Source organism: Sphaeramia orbicularis, chromosome 5 (assembly GCF_902148855.1).
Source record: "Sphaeramia orbicularis chromosome 5, fSphaOr1.1, whole genome shotgun sequence".
Lineage (NCBI taxonomy): Eukaryota > Metazoa > Chordata > Actinopteri > Kurtiformes > Apogonidae > Sphaeramia > Sphaeramia orbicularis.
Window position 1 is genome coordinate 12,103,490 of NC_043961.1, and position 20,687 is coordinate 12,124,176.

Here is a 20,687-nt window from a genome sequence, read left to right on the forward strand (position 1 = left end):
TCTGAATTTCTACCTTAAGGCGTGACCGCAATAATTCTTGTTTGTGAACCTTCAGAAAAAAGGTGCAACGTCTGGATATTGTTTTCATCCTTCTTATCTATAAAGAGCTGCTCTGCTTGCCAAGACTAAACCTGACTTCCCTCATGTCTCGCCAGACTTCATTTATAAAAGCACTTGCAGACCTTTAAAGGCGCTCCATCAGAACTGCTCTTTGGATCCTCGGAGAGCTTCAGAAACCCCCTCCTCCTAGCACTTCCCCGATGTCAAATGAGGGTAAATTAGAAAACAGTGATTCATCTTCACAAATCAGCCAGTGATTACAACATAACGGACGCAACAAGTCCAGATAGCCTCACCCCCAAACTCTGCCAAAGATGAAGAGGCTTCGACTGATGTCATTTACACAAAACTGAGCCGCGTTATCTGTGCAGACAAATAGTGGTGTGTGTCACTGTCAAGGTCTCCGATAGTGAACTGTGAGTAAGTCCGTCGGGTGTAGGAGGGAGCGCTCGGTTTACAGTTCCTGGTGGACAAAAGCGGCTCTGGTTTGGAGAGCCTGTCCACTGGAGACCTGAACAAAAGCCATTCACGAGCGCTTGGCAGCCTGCACCGGTGCTGAAAGGTATTGTACGAGTCCCAGCGCTGTTACGAAACAGTCTGTGGCTCCTCACACAGGACCCAAATATTCATATTAGACAGTAATGAAATTCAGTTATTAAGGGTTGTATAAATAATTGAGATTAACGATTGAATTACTCTTTTTTCTGTCCTCTGGAACACATGAAGACAACGTTCATCTGTTTGCCCTCAAGGATTCGTAAACAAAAAATAAATATCTCAAGTATACAAAGCATTTCCTGACATATATAAATTACTTTTAACCCATATAGAACCAGGGCTACTTTTGTGACAGTTCCCAAACAGATTTTTCTCTCTATTTAACCTTTCTTGACTGATTTATCACCATTAATCATAATATTACCTTCTGTATTTTGCATTTTTTCAGTGAAAATCTGATATTTTTCTATATTAAATTCACTGATCATGTAGATGTTCATAAAAGCTCAGATTAAAGTTGAAAGTTATTATATCAGAAACAGAGAAAACTGAGGAAAAAGTGACTCTTTCATTAAAATCTATTATTGACTGAACATATTCCAAGTGTGTCCATCCACTGTCATTTATCAAACTCCATAGGTTTTACCAGTGAATCAATGTTGTAGAAGATGGCGGTGTTTCCATGTTCACTATGGAGCCTCTGAACGTCCAAATGGGTCATATCTGATGACCATGAAAAGATGACAAACTGCATTTTACACCAATTATTTACATGTATTTATAGGATTAGTGGATCAACAGTTATTTAACATTTTAAATCAGTAAATGGTTTTGGATGCCGGTGGATGTTTGAGTCTTTATGGGTTAAAGTAGTTAACAATAGAGAACAATAGAAGCCTGATTTTAACCATTGGCCACAGACCAAGACAAGTTTAGCTGCAAACAAAAGTCAAAATATCTGTTGATATTACATTATTGATGCTGTCTGGCCAAAGCGATGTCCTCTTTCATCTTCAAGTGTGGACTTTCAGCTTTAGTTCAATATTTTGAACAAACATATTAAAAAAAGAAAAAAAAAAAAAAAAAAAAGAACAAACATATTGGATTAACTGTTTAGGATTCACAACCACTTCAAACACAGCCCCTCCTTTTTCAGGGGCTGAAAAGTAATCGGACAAACTAAGAATATAAATATGAGGATTGTTTTTAATACTTGATGTAAATCCTTTCCAGTCAACGGTCGTCTGAAGTCTGGAACCTGTGTACATCACCAAATGCTGAGATTGAGAACGCCGAGCCCGCACTTTGATCACATTTTTATGGCTTCATTTCAGATCCACTGTAATGGTACACAGGGGAAAAATTACAGCATTTGACTCGCGTCCAAATACTTATGGACCTGACTATATCAGTCCATGGCAACTTTTCATGGGACCTCCTAGCTGGTAGTGGTCCCGAGATGTTCTGATACAAGTTGTGAGCTGCATTTTCAACATTTAGTTAAGAAACTTACACTTATGGTTCTGTCTACTCCTATTCAAACATGGCAAGAAAAGGATATGTAAAAGTGCCATGTGAGTTATCTATCTATCTATCTATCTATGGGTTAAAACACAGTATTCAAAATCTTTTGGGCAGGACATTTTAGACACAATTTGACAGATTAGTGTTGCTAAATGAACCACATTTTTACTTTTAAATTCATTTTTGCTTTAATTGGACCAAAAGGGATTATCCAAAACAAGGAGCTACTTTATATTGACATAAATGTTGGAATGGCAATCAATTAAAGTTCATTTTCTGACGGGACATTACTGTGTTTTGACATCAATCCATCCATCCATCCATCCATCCATTCATCCATTCATCCATTCATCCATCGGTTAAAACACGGTATTCGAAATCTCTCTGACGGGACATTTTAAAGACAATTTGCAGGGCTCGTGACTGCGACTGAATTACGGTCGCATGCGCCTGAGAATTTCGGTAGTGCGACTGTTTTTGAGATTACGATCGCACGGTGCGCCAATAAAAAAATGAGCGAAAATTAATATGTGCGCCTAGAATAATGGCTGCAGAAGTAACTCGTCAGCTGAAAATAAACAAGCTCCACGCCCCGCTGACTGAAGCGGAAAATCTAGTCCCCGCCCCCTCGCGTGCGCAGGCGGCATAAACAAAGGGATCAAATAACTCCACCGACGTTTGAAACAATCTCCCGTCAAACCCGGTTTGTAGCCCTGGCGTTGTTCCAAGTATTTTCCCATGACGTAATGTATCCTGCAAGTCAGATGATCATGTTGCGCGAATCAACTTGCTACACGATCAGCTGACCGTAAAGGCGTCCATACACTGTGCGATTATTTCGATCGTTGCACGCAGCTCCATCTCAAACTGTGCGAATCAGTCGTACAGTCAGGCTCACGATTCCTGTTCTCACACTGTACAGACCGACGCTCGTATGTGACCTGACTGCTCACACTGTAGGACCATACACCACAGGACGCACCACACGTTCGAGTGTTGTATCCGGAAATACAACGTTAAAATATCAAGGAATCCGTAAAAGCGCATAGACGATTGTGTATTGGCGTGAGCCACGAAATGGTAGTGCTAAACAAAAACCAACGAGCTGCTTTGGTAATATGTGCCATTATCTGTGAGGAATCAAAAAAGAAGAAAAGACAACGATGTGTTTGGTGCAGGCATTGGTTGTCCAGACGTGGACAGTATGGGCTGTCATCCTACAGCAAAGAGAACTAGAGGTAAGCTGCAACAGCTAAACTGCACTAGGACAACAGCCAGCTACTGTTAGCTTGTACACTACTGTACGCGTCTGTGTTCACACATGCTCAGTGTGAGAATTTGCGGCACATCGGTTCGTGACACTGCTTTGACAGTACGATACACTCACGAGGAGCGAGTAGGATTTCAAACAGCTCCGTTTTCCTTGCGAACACATGATTGCTGGTCGTGAGGTGGTCGTGAGGTGCTAATCGCTTCTCTTTACCCCATGTACACTGCACGAAGCACGACACACGATTAGAGGCACATCTGGCCCGATCCCAGAAATAGTCACACGAGTGAGAAATCGTCTCTAAACTCGCACAGTGTAAGGCCGCCTTAACCAGCAAATCGAGGGGCTAATGAATAAACGACAAGCGGTATCCAGACGTGTACATGATTCGTCAAAAGTTTGACTTGACTTCAGGCGTGGTGTAGACCACAGTGACTAAGGGCCTTTAGGCCATGAAATAAAAAAGTTGGTTGTTGCAAATAATGGTGTGATTCGTCTTTCTTCTCCAAGAACCAACTAAAGTATATACCACACATTGACAATTGTTTTGCACCTGTGTTAATGAAAGCTTTTTCTTTCATACTCTATTCAAATACTTTATTCTAGGTTGTTAACATTGCTTAAATAGATATAGGAATATTACTTGGTATGGCCAAGAGTTTTGCTTGTTCTCCAAATTTTTTATATAATAGTGGTGCGCCTAGATTTTAGCCTGTGCTCCTAACTTTTTAGGGTTAGGAGCACAGTGCTCCTAGGTCAAAAAGTTAATTTTGAGCCCTGATTTGACAGATTAGTGCTGCTACATGACCCACATTTTTACTTTTAAATTCATTTTTGCTTTAGTTGGACCATAAGGGATTATCCAAACCAAGGCGCTAATTTACATGGAAATAAATGTTGGAATTGCAATCAATTAAAGTACACTCTCTGACCAGACATTACTGTGTCTATCTATCTATCTATCTATCTATCTATCTATCTATCTATCTATCTATCTATCTATCTATCTATCTATCTATCTATGTTTATCTCTCAGAGGTCAAAAGAAAAGATGTATAGCAATAAATACCCTGAACATATTGAATATAATTAGATATTGTTAGGTCAGTGTCATCTGACCTTAAGTTCACTTTTTTAACCATCGTCTAATGAAATGTGCAATCACTGACGTGGTACGACAGAACCATAATGATCCAGTTATGTGGAGCAGCTTACTAAACTAAAACAGGGGTGAGCGGCTGCAAGGGCAGAGGCTGTGGAATCAGTCTTCCCTGTAGCTACCTTTCCTAGGTTGACTGAGTTTTGCTGCCATGGCAGTTCGTTGTGTGTTTGATGGCATACGTTTTATGGGGAGCTGGGGCCTGGCGTTGTCGGGGTGATCTACTCCACAGCCACGCTCGCTGCCCCGTCAGCAATCTGGAATTCATTACTACGTCTGTTATCTCCCCTGCAGCGTGGGGGCAATTCCTATACCCGAAACAACCCAGCCCGGCCCAGGCCCAGCCCGGCTTACCCCAGCCCAGTGTGGGAGAGATAATACTCATGTCAGCGCTTCCACAGGGCTGAGACGTGGTGGCTGTGGACGAACACAATGAAAGAGCCTGTTGCTGTGAATGAACCACTAACTACAGACTACACCTGCAAATAGAACTCACAGCTAAAACTGTGACTGGGTGTAATATTATTGTGTGGTATGTATAAGACACTACCCATGCTGTGTTAACCCACTTCGTTTACAGTTACTAGAAGTTCCAGGCACTGATGGATGTTCTGAGAAACATCCAAGAAAAACATCCCTCTTCACTCTTAAATATTCTGAAACGTAAGGCTTAATTGAAGAGTCGATGTATGGATTTCCGGCTCCTACATTTCCCAAAATCCTTTTCATCAGCCCACAAAACTGTACAAATTAACACCTACAGGAAGTCAATGGTGGAAAAAGTGCATCTACTCTAGAACCACTGCACTTCAGTATAATTCTACAAAAGTACTTCCATTTTATTTATTTTTTATGCAAACATTACACTTTTTATTCCACTGCATTTCTGTGCCAGCTGTAGTTATTTTCAAGATTACAATGTCATACTATGGATAACATATTACAACACATTCTTTATGATAAACCAATATTTTCCATCTCTTTTGGGTTTTGACAGCCTATAAAAAAAGTGGTAGTTGGATTAAATCACCCCACTGAATACCATCTAAACATTTGCATGATTCCATATCTATAAATGCTCTAATTACAGGCCTATTAATAATAATAATGATAAATCTGAATCAGGGCTTTGGCCGATATCATGAACATATGTCACCCCAAAAATACTAACAACTCAACACATGTCTAAAATGACTCACATGTTCCATTCAACACTTACTTGGTTTCTGATAAAGTCAAAGCAATAAATAGCTACATGAATAAAGCTGAAACACCAAACTCATTGTAAGTATAATTGATAAATGTGAAATTAAACATCAAACTAGCCATACGAGAAGCCTTGTGAGTTATTATTTTCCCTCGAAATTCCAGTTTAGAAGCACAATCTCTGTTATGAGCCACTACTGGCATGAGCATTTGTAAATACCGATACATCCCATCAGCCAAGCCAATTAAAACAGAAGGAGCTGGAGTCAACAGGGGGGGAAACAACACCAGGATCTGAAAATACTGAACATAAATATAGAGCAACCTCACACGGTTTCATGGTATTATGGAAAAGAGTCATGTTGTATATGACAGAATCTGATTATTAATTGGTATTTACTGCTGTCAATCACATCTTTAGCCCTCCTACCTGTCTAAAAACACCTGTGATTTGCCAACACTGAAAACACTGGCAAGGAGTATATGCAGAAGTCTTAGTCCACTCAGCCACATGAATTACAATACGCTGAAAGAGAATTATGGTATTTTTGCCCAGCGATGCTAAAAAAACTATCAATCCCTGCAGGTTTAATCAGCCTATCTCAAGCTCTAACCTTGCAGTATTAATTTAGTGATGAGTCCTCACATTTATCTGGTGTCCTTGTATTAAAAAGTTGACATAAAGTGTGTCAAACTAGCTCCAACTCCTTCTCTCCTCCTGTATTTCAATACTTTACCTGTTATGCAACTACTTTTACTTGCATTTTTTGCTGTTTTACTTTGCTCTCTTGGCACTTTTACCTCAATGAAGGACCTAAAGTAATACTTCTCCTACTGCAAAGGTGAGAGCTGCAGCACTAATGTGTGAAACAGAGCAGTAGCAAGAACACGCAATGTAATAACTGTGTTCTCAACAAATTAACACACTAAGGGAATCTACATACAGTACAAAGTGGGACCTGGTGGTGCATTAATTCAGTGCACAGTGGGGGAGCGGCCCACACCGCCATAATAACACGACTGCAGCAAGTCCTCCTGACGCCATGTAGTCTACCATTGGACACCGGGCCTGGCTCATCCTTCTTAAGGCAGCTGGCTGTTGGTGGAGGAGGTCTCCCTAACTCCTCCACAGCTAATCTCACTGCTCCAGGGCCCTTTGCTGATACGGTGCAGGGGAGACACATTTATATTATATGCTTTATGAGGGGATTTGCTTGGCCAGTTCTCCCAAAGAAATAAAGGACATCACTGGCAGGAATGACAAATGCTGCCTCGGAGCAGCAGGGGATGCATCTGTGCCGCAATAGAGTCTGATCTCAAAGCTGTTGTGTTTGAGTTTCAGAAAACTGAGCAAAACAAGTTGTTTCGTCCCTTCTGCATGGGAGGAAACATTGAGTATTAATAATTGTTACAAGTAATGTAACGTCAATCCTTTAAGTGTCTTTCCACTTCTTAATGAGAACCAGAATGAGCAGAGAAAAGTGTACAAAATAGGAAAAAGATGGCTTTATTTGGACGTGTTCCCATCATCCCTCACTGATTCTACCAGATTTGTTGGCTGGTTGTCTTGTATTGTGCTTTCAGAGTTGGGACAAAGTTCAGCCCATCCTCACACCCACATGAGCTTAAAGTTCAGCCGGTACACTACACTTCAGGGTAGAGAGGCTTTAAATCAACGCACTGAGGCATAAAACAGCACTAAAACTGCTATAAATAATAATTAACATTTATCAGGTTGAACACGGTGGTAAAATACGGGGCTGTTAATGAGCACCAACACATGAAGCCAAGTTTTTTTCTGTCTTTGCAAGAGAACAAAGGCTGTAGTTTGACAAGAGGTTAAACTGCATTTTCAGCAATGCATATATCACAGTGTGCATTCAGAGAATACATGTGCAATTCCTTACAGAGCACAAATCTTTGTGTTCACATAATGGACATAATGGCCTTTAGAAGCAAAACAACACAGGGACAACACAGGTTCTGCTGCTTCAACTTGCTCAACCACTCACAGAGTACTGTTTACTGAACGCAGCCAATGCCCTTCTCTCACACAGCGAGCAAAAAAAGACGGAAAAAAAACCCAGCATACCTTATCAGCAGGTCAAGCCTCTAAGAGCAGGGCCCACTGTGAAAACAGTATCTCCTCTAGTTTGCAGATTATAGAGGCTCTGTACTAAATCTGCCACCAGTGGCATCAGACAAAACAACAAACACAATGTCCTTGTCTGATTCTTAGGAGATGTGATATTTATTAAGAGGTGGTGCAAAAACAACATGCCATAAAGAGCCCCCTTTGTAAACTTTCTCCAAAGCAAAGCCAGCAAGTGAGCTCAGGTTGAGCTCAATGTCACCAAGAATCAGACGAGGTGAATTATTAACTGAGGAAAGTCAAGTGTAAAATAAAATCTGAGCCCGTCAAGTTGAATATTAACTTACTATACACAGTTTTATTTATATGCTGAGCCCTGGCCAAACATCTTGGCAGAGCAAAGCCTACTTGCTTGTAGAGTAACAACAAATACTTAATGGATTGTGCAGAGTTTGCCTCCAAGTGCAGATTGTATTTTATGAAAATATGGATATTGTGTTCTATTCAGCAGAAGTGTACGGTTCAGCAAGATAAAAACCTGCATCTGTAGCTGCAGCTGACTGTTTGATATAATGGCATTTGTCTTGGATTTATACACTGTGTTGCTCATTCAAAACAAGTTCATAAGTTTTGTATGAAAATGTTAGAACTGCATTTACCAAACTTACAGTCAGTTACCAAAACAGGTTGGAGAACAAACTGTCAGAGTAAAATATATACTAACAAAATATGTGTCATTGTGATAATGATTGCTACATGAGTTTAGAAAGATGGGAAAATATGACAGAGAAGGCAAAAATGATGCAAAAATATGTGACAAGACTGAAACAGAAAAGATAATGATGATGTAAAGGATGTGAAAAAGGTAAAAATTACATAATAGATGAAAATGATGTAAAAAGATGTGAAAAGACAATGTCACAAACAACAGAAATGATATAAAAGATGCAACAAGATATAAATGACAAGATAGATGAAAATAAGAAGTGACAAGAAAAAAACAACATATAAGACATGGGCGATGTAAAAGACAGGATAAGCCGAAAATGAAAATGAAACAACTTAAAAATTACATTACAAACAAAAATGATGTAAAGATGCGATCAGTCAAAAATAATGAAAAAAGACACACATAGCCACAACAGCACAGGGGACAAAACATTACCAAGAAATTGCGACAATGGATAAAAATGATGCAAAAGGAATGAGATGAAAACGATGATGAAAAAAATGACACAGCAATGCTCAACCGACAAAAGTGACGTCAAAGATGTGACAAAATTAACCCTTTCATGCATGAATTATGAGAACCTTAATCAATATTTTTTTTTTTCCTGAGTGTTTTTATTCCTCTTTAGGCATGAAAAAAAAAACAATGTGATTGAATTTTTTTTTTTTTTAAATCAACCTGTTTTTCATGGAGTTACAAAAATGTCCACTCAGCTACACCGTGAATTTTATTCTTGAAGCAAAGAAACGTGTATTTAAAACTCAATAACATAAAGTGATATGAAAACAGTGAAATGAAACCATGTTTAATGCAGCTAATCTGATGTTTTCTCACATTTTAACATATTCTAATACTAGTTATTACTCACTTCATGGAGATAATATGCAAAAAATAAATATTAACGATTGATTTCCACTCAAGAACCAATCAAGAACAGCAAAGTTACAATAATGGTCTGAATTGCAGTGTATGAGATGATGCATAAGTGTCCACTGTGTTGGCTGATATGGAACTAAAACAACAAAACCCATGAATATACAAGAGTAAAGCTGTAGAGCAGGGGTGTCAAACTCATTTTAGTTCAGGGGCCGCATTCACCCCAATTTGATCTCAAGTGGGCCGAACTAGTAAAATAATAATAGTGAAAAAAGTAAAATTATATTATGATCAGGTTTAGATCTACAAAGTTTCCTTAAAAATCTGAATAACATGAACAACTTGAATTGTCTTAAGAAAAACAAGTACAATTTTAACAATATTATGCCTCGGTTTATCAGTTTATCATTTACACATGTGCGTTACAGTCACATAAAACATTTAGTAATAGGTAGAATATTGGTAAAATTGCATTTACTTTTCTTAAGACATTTCCATTTGTTCATATTTGTTCAGATTATTCACATTTTTTTTGTAAAGGTATAGTTTGGTAATGTAAATATTTTCATGTAATTTTACTTTTTTACACCAAAAAACCAAAGACAGAATTTGGGGTTGTCATTATTTATAGGTTATTCTGATAATATTTTACTGGTTCTGACCCACTTGAAATCTAATTGGACTGTATGTGTCTGTATGTGGAACCTGAATTAAAATGATTTTGACACCATGGATTGTTAATATCTTTAGTGTAATTTTTGCATTTCACAAATCCATCCCGCGGGCCAAATTTTACCCTTTGGCGGGCTGGATTTGGCCCCCGGGCCGCATGTTTGACACCTGTGCTGTAGAGTAACTGTCCACTGTAGTGACCACTATGCATGAAAGGGTTAAAAAGGCTGGGAAAAAAAAAAAAAGTAAAACCCATGTAAAAAGATGCCACAGGACATAAACGACAAAGACATAAATGTCAATTTCAACATAAAAATATCAGTAAAAACAAAAATGACGTAGAAAACGTGACAAGATGAAAACGTCATTATGATGCAAAACACACAGAAAACAAAAGTGACATAATCTTCCAAATTTAGTTTAGTTTAGTTCTCAACATGAAAAACTTTGAAAACAACTGAAAATAAATAGTGCAAATAAATACACTCTTACCTGGTGAAATCTCCTTTGCCCTCCTAAAAAAAAAACAGGAAATAAATCAGTTACTTGAAGCAGAACAACTTACAAACTGTGAGTAACACTTTGAATGAGTGGCTTAATTTGTTTATTTGCCAACGTGTCTGTAAAAGACTGTTGTTTTATCCAGTTTAACGGGCTGTGTAAATAGTAGAGGAGTAGTTTTGTGGACAAAAGCCTGAACCAGAAGCGAATCCCCGGAGACAACTGTTTTCAAATGTTGCACCAAGCGTCCATTCAGTGGAAGCATTCACCATGGTAAGGCTGTCAATAAACTCTTTTCTTACCTGCAGCGCGAATGCAGCTAGCTTGAAGACATGTTCGCTCTCTACTTCGATAGTCTCCTGGTGAGAAAACGGAGAGAAATAACAGGGTTTTTTTTAAGAACACACACACTTCTACTGCAGCCAGTCCGGAGCACTTGACTTGAAAGAAGCTGTCTACCCCCGTCCCGTACCTCGGTCCCACCGTTACCGACCGAACCACCGCCGCAAGCGCGCACGCGGTGTTTGAAACTAACCCACAAGTGGATTTCAATGACGTATTTAAGCACCAACGTTATCGAAACACGTTCTGTTAAAAAAATAAAACGTACATTAAAGCTCAAAACGCTCCGCTATACGCATTTTCTGGACTGACGCACCCCCCTTTCTGAAGTGGTACGGTCCGACAGCAGGTTCAACAGTCTCCGTCTCCCGTGGCGACCAGCCCGCTCTCCGCGCGCACGAAGAACTGCACTGCAACGTTTGCGTGCATGATGCGTTCACTTGCTACTCGTACGATTTACAACCTTTTAACTGGACCACTAACTTGCCTACTATCAACACAAAACAACACGTTTTCTTGACGGTCTTTGGTTTTAATTAAACTTTTAACACCTTAACAGAAATGTATGGCGCCAAGAAATAGCAAATAATCCATATTTTAGTCCGTCTGCAATCAGTTACTTATGTCGAGCAAAAGCTTCAATTAGTATGGCTTCTAAATTTTACAAGTGCTGTGTGGGGTCATTTTATCAGGAGAAATGTTAAACTATTGCTATTAACAATATCTACTAAAAAATAACTTAGCCAGAGTTAGTTGTGTACACTGTAAACGTTGTCTTGAACTATAATAGTGAAATTTACAACTGTTATGAATGCATCACTCTCAATAACTGAAATCAGTGAAAACATGACAATAAAGACTTCTATATGATTAAAATGTTGTTAGATTATATAAAATAATGTAAACCCCCCACCCCACCCCCAAAAAAACCCAAAAACGATAATAACAACAAAAAAATAATCACTATACTGTGCAAAGATCCTCAGCCATCATGAGGTTTGAACATATAAAAACTGGGTAAAACATCTTCTATAAATCAAAGTGGTCGTATTTAGTGTGACCTCTGTTTGCACTTAACATGTATTTAACCACTTTGTTCAAACAATATGACAATTATTCCATTAATTTTCTGATGTTTTATACTAGGTTTCATTCAACACATGTGAGATGTTTCGAATTGTTTGTGCTTTTTCTTGTCATGGGGTCAGAGGTCACTAAATAGTGACGTTAACCTTTGAAACCCATTTAGTTCAGTTTTTTTAGTGTCTTTTAAGGCTGTGCACATATTTCCTATATTTTCTTGTTATATCTGAAGATAAGAGAATGATTATTAAATATGGATGTTCATTTCAGCCCTGAAAAACAACCATGATAAAGGTGGAATAAGACCTTTGCACAGTACTGTATACACGCACAACGGTTCAAGGTAATATGTAGATCATCATATTTGCAGGCTACTCACTATAAAGCATCATTAAAAAAAAGAATCGTGCATATAGGTGAAAAAAAACTTACATTAAACACTAAAGATTTAGCGTTCATGAAGAATAATTCCACTGTTGTGTTCTCCTTCAGGTATGTAATCTTCTCAATGTAAAACCTGTGAAGAATTCATTTATTTTTTTACAAGGTTTGACATAAAAGAGCATTTTGTTGGTGTATTTGCAAACTTAAAGATTAAGCAGTGAAATAGGATCTGAAAGGTGTTCTATCACTGCCATCTGCTGGTCAGAATCAGCAGATCAGAATCTCTGACAAAGCAAAACAGCTCTGAATAGCCCAACTTGGGTATTTGTTGATAAATTGAGTGATCTCTGTTATTTACAACCCTACATGCAACTTCCAAACTTCCATACCGGTTTAAGCGCATAGTCAAGCTTTTGCAAGAGGAGTAAAACTCACCTCACAAGGAACTTGAGCTCCACAGGACCTGAGGCTTTGGAGAAGCCATGATCAAGGACTTTGCGATCCAGCTGCAGCCAGTTATTCTGGCCACTGAAGAGGAATAAAATGAATGAATCATGCACTGGAATGCTGAGTCTTTGTTTATAAAGTTGCTCCTCTTCTTTAACTGAGGTTAATTTGGTTCTGAACTCAAGTTTTTCAACTCAGGCCTTTAATTACAACAAAATGAAACAAAGTAGAAAGACTAACACGTTAACATTAAGCTTTAAAAACGCATTTTTATCGGTACTTACGTGTCATCTATGAAGCAGAGTCCAAAGTATTCTTTCTCCTTCAGGTTAAAATGGGAAGCCACCAAATCCAACAGCTCGCGGGACAACAGCTTAGGCTGGAAATTAAAGGTAAAATACAGGAAAATGAAAAAAAAAAACCAATAAAATAATACAAAGCTCTTAACTTAAATAAAAATACAGGACTGTGCAAAAGTCTCAGGTCACCTTTAGCTTTGTTCTTTTCATCATTTTAATGAGTTTACATACTTGTATCTCAGTTCCGTTAAAAAAACAACAACAAGAAAATGCAAAGAATATGTAAAAATTCAGATATAAATCTATGGGTCATGTCAGTGTTTAGTGTGGCTTCTGTTTGGATTTAAGTACATCCTGATCTCTACTGGACCCTTGGATAGGCTGTCTCCATATTTCCTGTATATTTTAGTTGCTATACTGAAAAGAAATATTTATTTGTTTTGATCATTATTGACAACAAATTACATGAATATTTTTATCATAATATTTTAAATCAGTCCTGAAGTCCTGTAAGCTGTAAGTGTAATGTGTCCTAATATTTTTGTCCATATAGTGTGTCTTGATACAGAAATGCTTAACCCTTAGATGTATGAATGTCTGGACCTTCCACTCTTCCATGAACAAGTCAAAAATGACCCGTGTTGAAATCAATGTATTTTTATGCCACTTTTGTCATTTTGTCATGTTAAAAATAATCATTTGTATTATATTTTGGACCACAAAAGAATGATTTCATGTTTGAGATATTTTTATTTTTCATTTGTTAACATTTATAACAATTTTGAAAAGAGGTTTTTTTTGTATTTTAAAAATTTGTAAAGTATATATAGCATATAATATATAGTATACAACGGCCATAGAACAATGCCAACATCCATTTTTTGAGTGAGTGAGTGAGTGAGTGAGTGAATCCTTTCAGATGAAATTCTATCGAAAATGAATGCGGGTCATTTTTACCCACCGATGGAAGCTTGAGATAGTAACACAAAAACTACAATATCATAAAATTTGTAGAAGTTAAATTAAACATTTAAATGGCATGATGTCAATATCATGCTTTTTGAGGAATACCTGGAATATTACATAATAAGTAAGTAAGTATTTTTTATTTATAGAACACTTTTCACAAATGGGGAGTCACAAAGTACTTTACAGTGCAAATGCAATTAAAATACAATTTTAAAATGCAATTAAAATGCAATAAATGCATTGAGTGCAGTCAGTTTGTAGCGACCCTGAGTCAGCTGGATTAAAATGCCTGCTTGAACAAAAGGGTCTTAAGATGTTTTTTTAAAAGTCTCAACAGAGTAATAACTTTTCATTACAAAGCTATTGCAAGAAAACAACCTCACTGGGTCATTTCTGACCCACTTATGCATCTAAGGGTTAAATATATTATTATAACTTTGCTATAACTATAAATCTAATGGTGTCTTACCACTTATGCACAGAACTGTATGTCCAAAAATGACAAAGGAAAAAGCAGATTACAAGACAGGTTTGAAAAATAGAAACTGTAAAAGTAAAAACAGAGATACTAGATTATGAGGCATCGTTTTATATATTTATCTTTTTTGAGTTATCATTTTAGATTAAATCGTACCTGAACCAGCAGCTCCAGCTTCCTGCCATCAAGAAGGTGAACCTGGCTTAGACGCCCCTCTGTCATCTGGAACAGAAGACAACAACAGACATGATGTAAAGACATGTAGAAAAGGTACAAAACAGAACACTGTCAACTGGTCCTCTGTGCTCTTGTTTAACGAAAGGATCATTTAGTCTGTTAGATATTGGAGAGTGTCCATTGCAACAATCTAGAGTCCCTGGTTTGTCTTTGTGTTGAATTAATAGATAAAAACAGCCACTGGGCAAGTGTCCATATGGGACATCCCACGCTCCACATATCAAAGTGTGTAGTGTGTGTAAGAGAGGAAGAAAAACACACAGGAAGGATATTCCAGCCATAAATCAGCTCATTCTTTTTAAACAGAACACTTTAGACAAAGACTCTGAGCCTCTTTCGCCATTTACGTCCCTATTGTCTGTTTCACACTCATATCCTTCCTCTGCATCAACACTAATAAAACATTCAGACACGCCACTGTCACATTTCATTTTCCTGCAAAGAATCAGAAACAGACAATGAAGAACCGGTTCTCAGTTTTTAATTGAATTTGCGCTTCTATTGTTTAGGATGAATGGTTTTAAGATACGTCCAGTTGGAGTCAGCAGAAATGTCCGTCAATACAGAAATGTTAATGTGTGCAGACGAATGAGACTCAAGTCATATTTCAGAGTCAAAAGCTATTTAGAGTTGTTTATACTCTCAATATATTTTATATGACTTGATAACATAATGTTTATAGTCTGATTTAAAGCACTTATGGTGAGTTGTTGGTAAAATCTGGCTCCACTTCTAAAAGTCTGTGGATGGACCATGAAAATTCCAGGAAGGATAATTATAAGTAAAGTGTGGAATTGTGGAAGATGACACTTTTCATGTGTTTAGACACAGTTTATGCTGTGTATGTTTATCACTGCAGCCACTTGAGTTGTTTAGTGCAGCATAAAACCACTTTACTAAATTGAGAACCAAAAACCCACAAGTTTATTTTCACCACAAAAGTACTTTTAGTTTAAAATAACACACACAGTGTCCAATTTATGTATTTTATCCAGACTCTCTCTACATAAATATAAATCTAAAATTCACCAATTATCTGAAGAACTTTTTTGGTTGCAAAATATCCCCCAAAAATGAACATTTTAGTATCAGAAGTGACATTTTAACCCTTAAAGGCCTAAACAGTCACCGTGCACTAAAAGCATCACCTGATCTAAAATGTTCAATAACTGTTGATCCATTAATCCTATGAACACATGTAAATAATTGGTGTAAAATACAGTTCGTCTTTTCATGGTCATCAGATATGACCCATTTGGACGTTCAGAGGCTCCGTAGTGAACATGGAAACACTGTCATCTACTACGACAATGATTCACCAGTAAAACCCATGGAGTTGGATCAATGACAGTGGGTGTACACTCTTGTTTTTATGGTTAGTTGATGATATATTATGCTGAAAAAGCCACTTTTTTCTCTTTTCTGATACAATAGCTTTTGAATTTATTTCAAAACTTCTGTGAACATCAACAAAATCCTTAAATTATGTAAAGGAAAATATTGGATTTTCCCTGACAAATGCAAAATGTTGAGTAATAAATGCTGATAAGTCCTTTAGAAAAAGTTTAATGTAGATAAAAATTTATTTTGGAAGTGCACAAAAATAGTTTAGGTCTTATTAGGTCTTAATTAAAATTATACAAAGTTGTGACTAAAGATCGCTGTATCACAAAAGCAGCAAATAATCCAGCTATAACCCTGGATTCTAATTACAGTGTTTGACATTTTAGCATTAAATATGAAATGAAACTACTAATCAACTGCAAGAAAGGGGCAAAAAAGTCACTGTGGCACCCCCTAGTGGCTACAGCTGATATAGCATTGGACACAGCACAATCAGTTTATCATATAATAATTCCATCCATTCTAGCTTTAATGTACTAACTAACTAACTAACTAACTAGCTAACTAACTAACTAAATAAATAAATAAATCATTTTATTTGTAAGCTCCTTTCATAAAACCCAAGGACACTGTACAGCAAATAAAATACAAAGGAAAAACAAGTGCAAGAAATGTAGTATGGGGTAAGATGTAAGGGAACTACTATGGTGGGTCGGTAGTCTTGAACAGGTGAGTCTTGAGTCTGGACTTGAAGATGGAAAGAGTCCATCTATATATAGTCTATACCCTCCTGAGACCCAGGAAAGTGAAAATTTTAGCTTTTTTACATGAAACAATTGTCTTGATTGGAAACTGCATTATGCAACAGTTTTTTCAGATATATATTTTTTAATTATTTTCATTTATTTATTTATTTATTTTAATGGACAGCAATGGACAACTTTTTTTTTTTCAGTAAAACTGTTAAACTTTTGTCCACTACAGAGGATAAAAATGTATTGCTGGGTCTCAGGACGATATCCTCCTGAGACCCTGCAATGCATTTTTGTCCTCTGTAATGGACAAGAGTTTTACAGCTTTACTTTCAAATAAAAAATTAAAAAATGTCCACTGAAAAGGACGATATATTAATTTTTTTTTTTTTTTTTTAATGTATCTGAAAAAACAGTTGCATCACGCTGTTTCCAATTAAGGCAGTTATTTAACATAAAATGGTGAAAATGTTGACTTACTGGGTCTCAGGAGAATGTGACTTAGTACAAAGTGATAAAATCTGACTGAGTCTAATCATAAAATGTGTCAGTATTTCTACGTGACAGTGTTGTGTGACTTGTCTTCATGTGGCCTTGTATTCCTGTTTCTTCTGTGAAAAAACCATGTGGTGTACAACTGTTTGGCCTCCGTAGTGGAAAGTGAGGGTCATGTTGACGTCCAGTCGTGACCGCGACGCTGGAAGACGCCCTGTGGCGTGGCGTCTACCCGGACACATTGTCTTCTGTGCCACAACAAAGCCATGATTTCACTTTTATACCACACAAGATACTTTTCCACTTTGTTGTTTTTCAACGCCTTAAAACCACAGTGAGATTTACAGTTCTGTGAGCAGAACTGTTCCTCTCAACAAAGGGTTTCATTTACTGTCACGCTAACTTGGTATTATATGTACACTTTTGCTCTAAAGCCGCAGGTCCCAGCACCGTACTTCTACTGTGTGTCTAAGAGTGATATGAGCCGCACAGCAGGGATGTTTTAAGCTCCATATCTGAGCAGTCCAAAAGGCAAAGATGTTTACCACTGAAACAAAACTGGAAAAGAAAAAACAGGACTGAAGATAAACCCAAAGGAAAACACACATCTATTAGATTTGTTATACCACTGGCTACCAGTTAAACATGCCCCATTGCTTGGCCATGGATTAATCTCTATAGTTACCATTTATTTGTATTACTTTTTATTTTGGATGTGGTCGTCCAAAGCACAAACCATTAATCTAATCAGTGCTGTACTGTTGCAGGTTGGTGCTGGGGCGCCGATAAGAGGGGGTAAACATGACAAATTCATGGGGCCCAGAATTTGTGGGGAGCCCATAGAGCAGTGGAAGGGGTCCAGTGGATACAGGCTAGAAGGTGTGAAAATTTCGTGTAAAATTCACTATATAAGAGATGCACAGAAGTCAGGAATCAGATGTTAAAACTATGTTAAGTTTCAGTTTCGTTTTTACGCCAGCCTAAGTGATGTCATGTACGGACCCCCCTGCTCTGACAGATTGACAAGATACTGAATTTTATGAAAGGGTCCATAATGTTTACCTTTCATGGGGCTGACAGTTGGTAGCAGTGCCCGTGGGTCGGTGACCTCAAAACATGAAGAAACGCCATTAGATACGACCATATGTTTAGATTTAAAAGAGTGATATTTTGCATCATTAAATTGAATTATGCATTTTAAAACATTTCCCTGTGGTCTACATAAACTGTAAATGCTATGTTTGGGTCTGAATTCTTCATTAATTCAACTCCACAGGTCCATCTTCAAACCTATATCTGAGTAATGACACCAGAAAGGTGGGTTTGAGCACTGGCCCTTTAAATGTACATGAGGTTGTTGGCTGTGCTGCTCTGTCCCGTTCAGCCAACAACTGAACATTTTAGGTAATCGGCTCCAAGTCTGGACATATTTTCAGTTTTTACTACAACCGCTGCTGCTGACAAACAATTATGTCGTACTCGGAGAAATGTTCGTCAGAAGTCTTGACCTTATATGTGCAAATGTTGTGACGTAACTAGTTATAAAATAACAAATTAAGCAGGAATTAAAACAGGTTGTAGAAATTCACTAGATTTTTGCCAGAATGAATATAAAGATAGCTTTGCAGCACCTGGAGGGTTCAAATTCAAACTTTATGAACTATTAGTGTCCAAATACACAAACAAATGAAAACCAAAGACTAATAAAAGTGGGTTTAGAGAAATATGACCCCTTTGACTTCAACGTCTCTGTCAGCATCATTCTGTATACAGGGTTCCTACAGGTTTCTTTTAAGACCTTTTTAAGACTATTAAGGCTACGTTCAGACTGCAGCAAATGTGGCCCAAATCCGATTTTTTTACCCATATGTGACCTGTATCCGATCTGTTAAAGACAGTTTGAACAGCACGAGTCCTTTTTTTTTTCAAATCGGACCCAGACCACTTTCATATGTGGTCCTAAATCTGATACATGTCTTATATTTTGCAATGTGACTTCAGTCTAAATGGCCAGATGACAAGATCATTTTAGTTCAAACAATATGATCTCAAGTGGGTCGGACCAGTAGAATACTATCAATATAACCTATAAATAATGACAACTCCAAAATTTTCTTTTTTGTTTTTAGTGTAAAAGTTAAAATACATGAAAAATGTTAATATTTACAAATTATCCTCTCATAAAAAATGTGAATAACTTGAACAAATATGAAGAGAAGTATGTGGAATTTTAACAATATTCTTCCTGTTACTAAATGTTTTGTGTATTTGTAGATCCACTGTCATCATAAGTTGCAATGGACATGTATAAATGATTAATTGAAGCTTAATATTGTTATAATTGCACTTTTTTTTCTGGAGAAATTTCAGTTTGTCCATGGTTGTTCATGTTTTTTAGATTTTTTTAACAGATAGTTTGCCATTGTCAACATTTTCTTAATATAATTTTACTTTTTTCACTCTAAGACACAAAAGTTTGGAGTTGACATGTTTTTTTTAGGTTATTATGATAGTAATTATGATAGTATGTTACTGGTCTGCACCACTTTTGAATTAAAATGAGTTTGACACATCTGGCATAAACACTTTTCTTGAAGCTGCTACATAAGTTAAAACTAAATGACGGTATATTTGCATGGCATTGAAACATGCATTGTATTCCTTTTCTGCACAACAGCAACAAAAACAGCATCTGAGAAGAAAAGAAAGCTTTTCAAAGATGTTTTATCCTGTTTTAAGGGTGACAGATCCAGCTGAAGGGAGGACCTCTTCAGAGTGAGGTCCCTGATGATGAAAAGGAAGGTCAGGACCATGTCACGGAGGTCACCCCCCCAAAGCCCTGTCATTATGGGCTCGGAGGGCTTGGAAGTGCCCTCTTCACATGACCTTCAGCCGCTGACCTGCACAGGCTGGACCAGGTTCACTCTGAACAACATCCACACCATGGCCATTATACTGTGAACCCTATGGGCAACCACCACATCTAAAACCTATATACAGCATGAGTTTTAGAGGAAATACCTACTGATATTTTAGGTAAAAATGGAAAAGATCTTCTGTTTTGCTTCGGAACACTTTAAAAGATGACAAAAAACTCACAGGAAGCAAAAAAATGGTAGCAATAAAATGCAGAACGAGGCTTCATACCTGATGTCATTTTCCTACCAGCGTTACAGTTAACAATAAATATGACTAAAATGTAAAAATAAATAAAAAGTGCAATGAACTATGCATAATTAAGAAGAATTAAATGGCTTTGCACAATAGAG

General features: G+C 37.3%; 1 protein-coding gene across 6 annotated transcripts in view; it reads right to left on the reverse strand.

Annotated features, from left to right (window-relative positions):
* frmd4ba (FERM domain containing 4Ba) overlaps window positions 1-20,687 on the reverse strand; it is an 86,776-nt gene that overhangs the window by 26,056 nt on the left and 40,033 nt on the right. For all 6 annotated transcript variants that reach the window (XM_030134556.1, XM_030134552.1, XM_030134553.1 and 3 more), the window contains exons 2-7: window positions 14,747-14,812; window positions 13,129-13,223; window positions 12,833-12,925; window positions 12,446-12,530; window positions 10,891-10,947; window positions 10,580-10,602 (exon numbers count right to left, since the gene is read on the reverse strand). In XM_030134556.1, coding sequence (XP_029990416.1) covers window positions 10,580-10,602; window positions 10,891-10,947; window positions 12,446-12,530; window positions 12,833-12,925; window positions 13,129-13,223; window positions 14,747-14,812 — 419 coding nt within the window. The remainder of the gene's footprint in view (window positions 1-10,579; window positions 10,603-10,890; window positions 10,948-12,445; window positions 12,531-12,832; window positions 12,926-13,128; window positions 13,224-14,746; window positions 14,813-20,687) is intronic.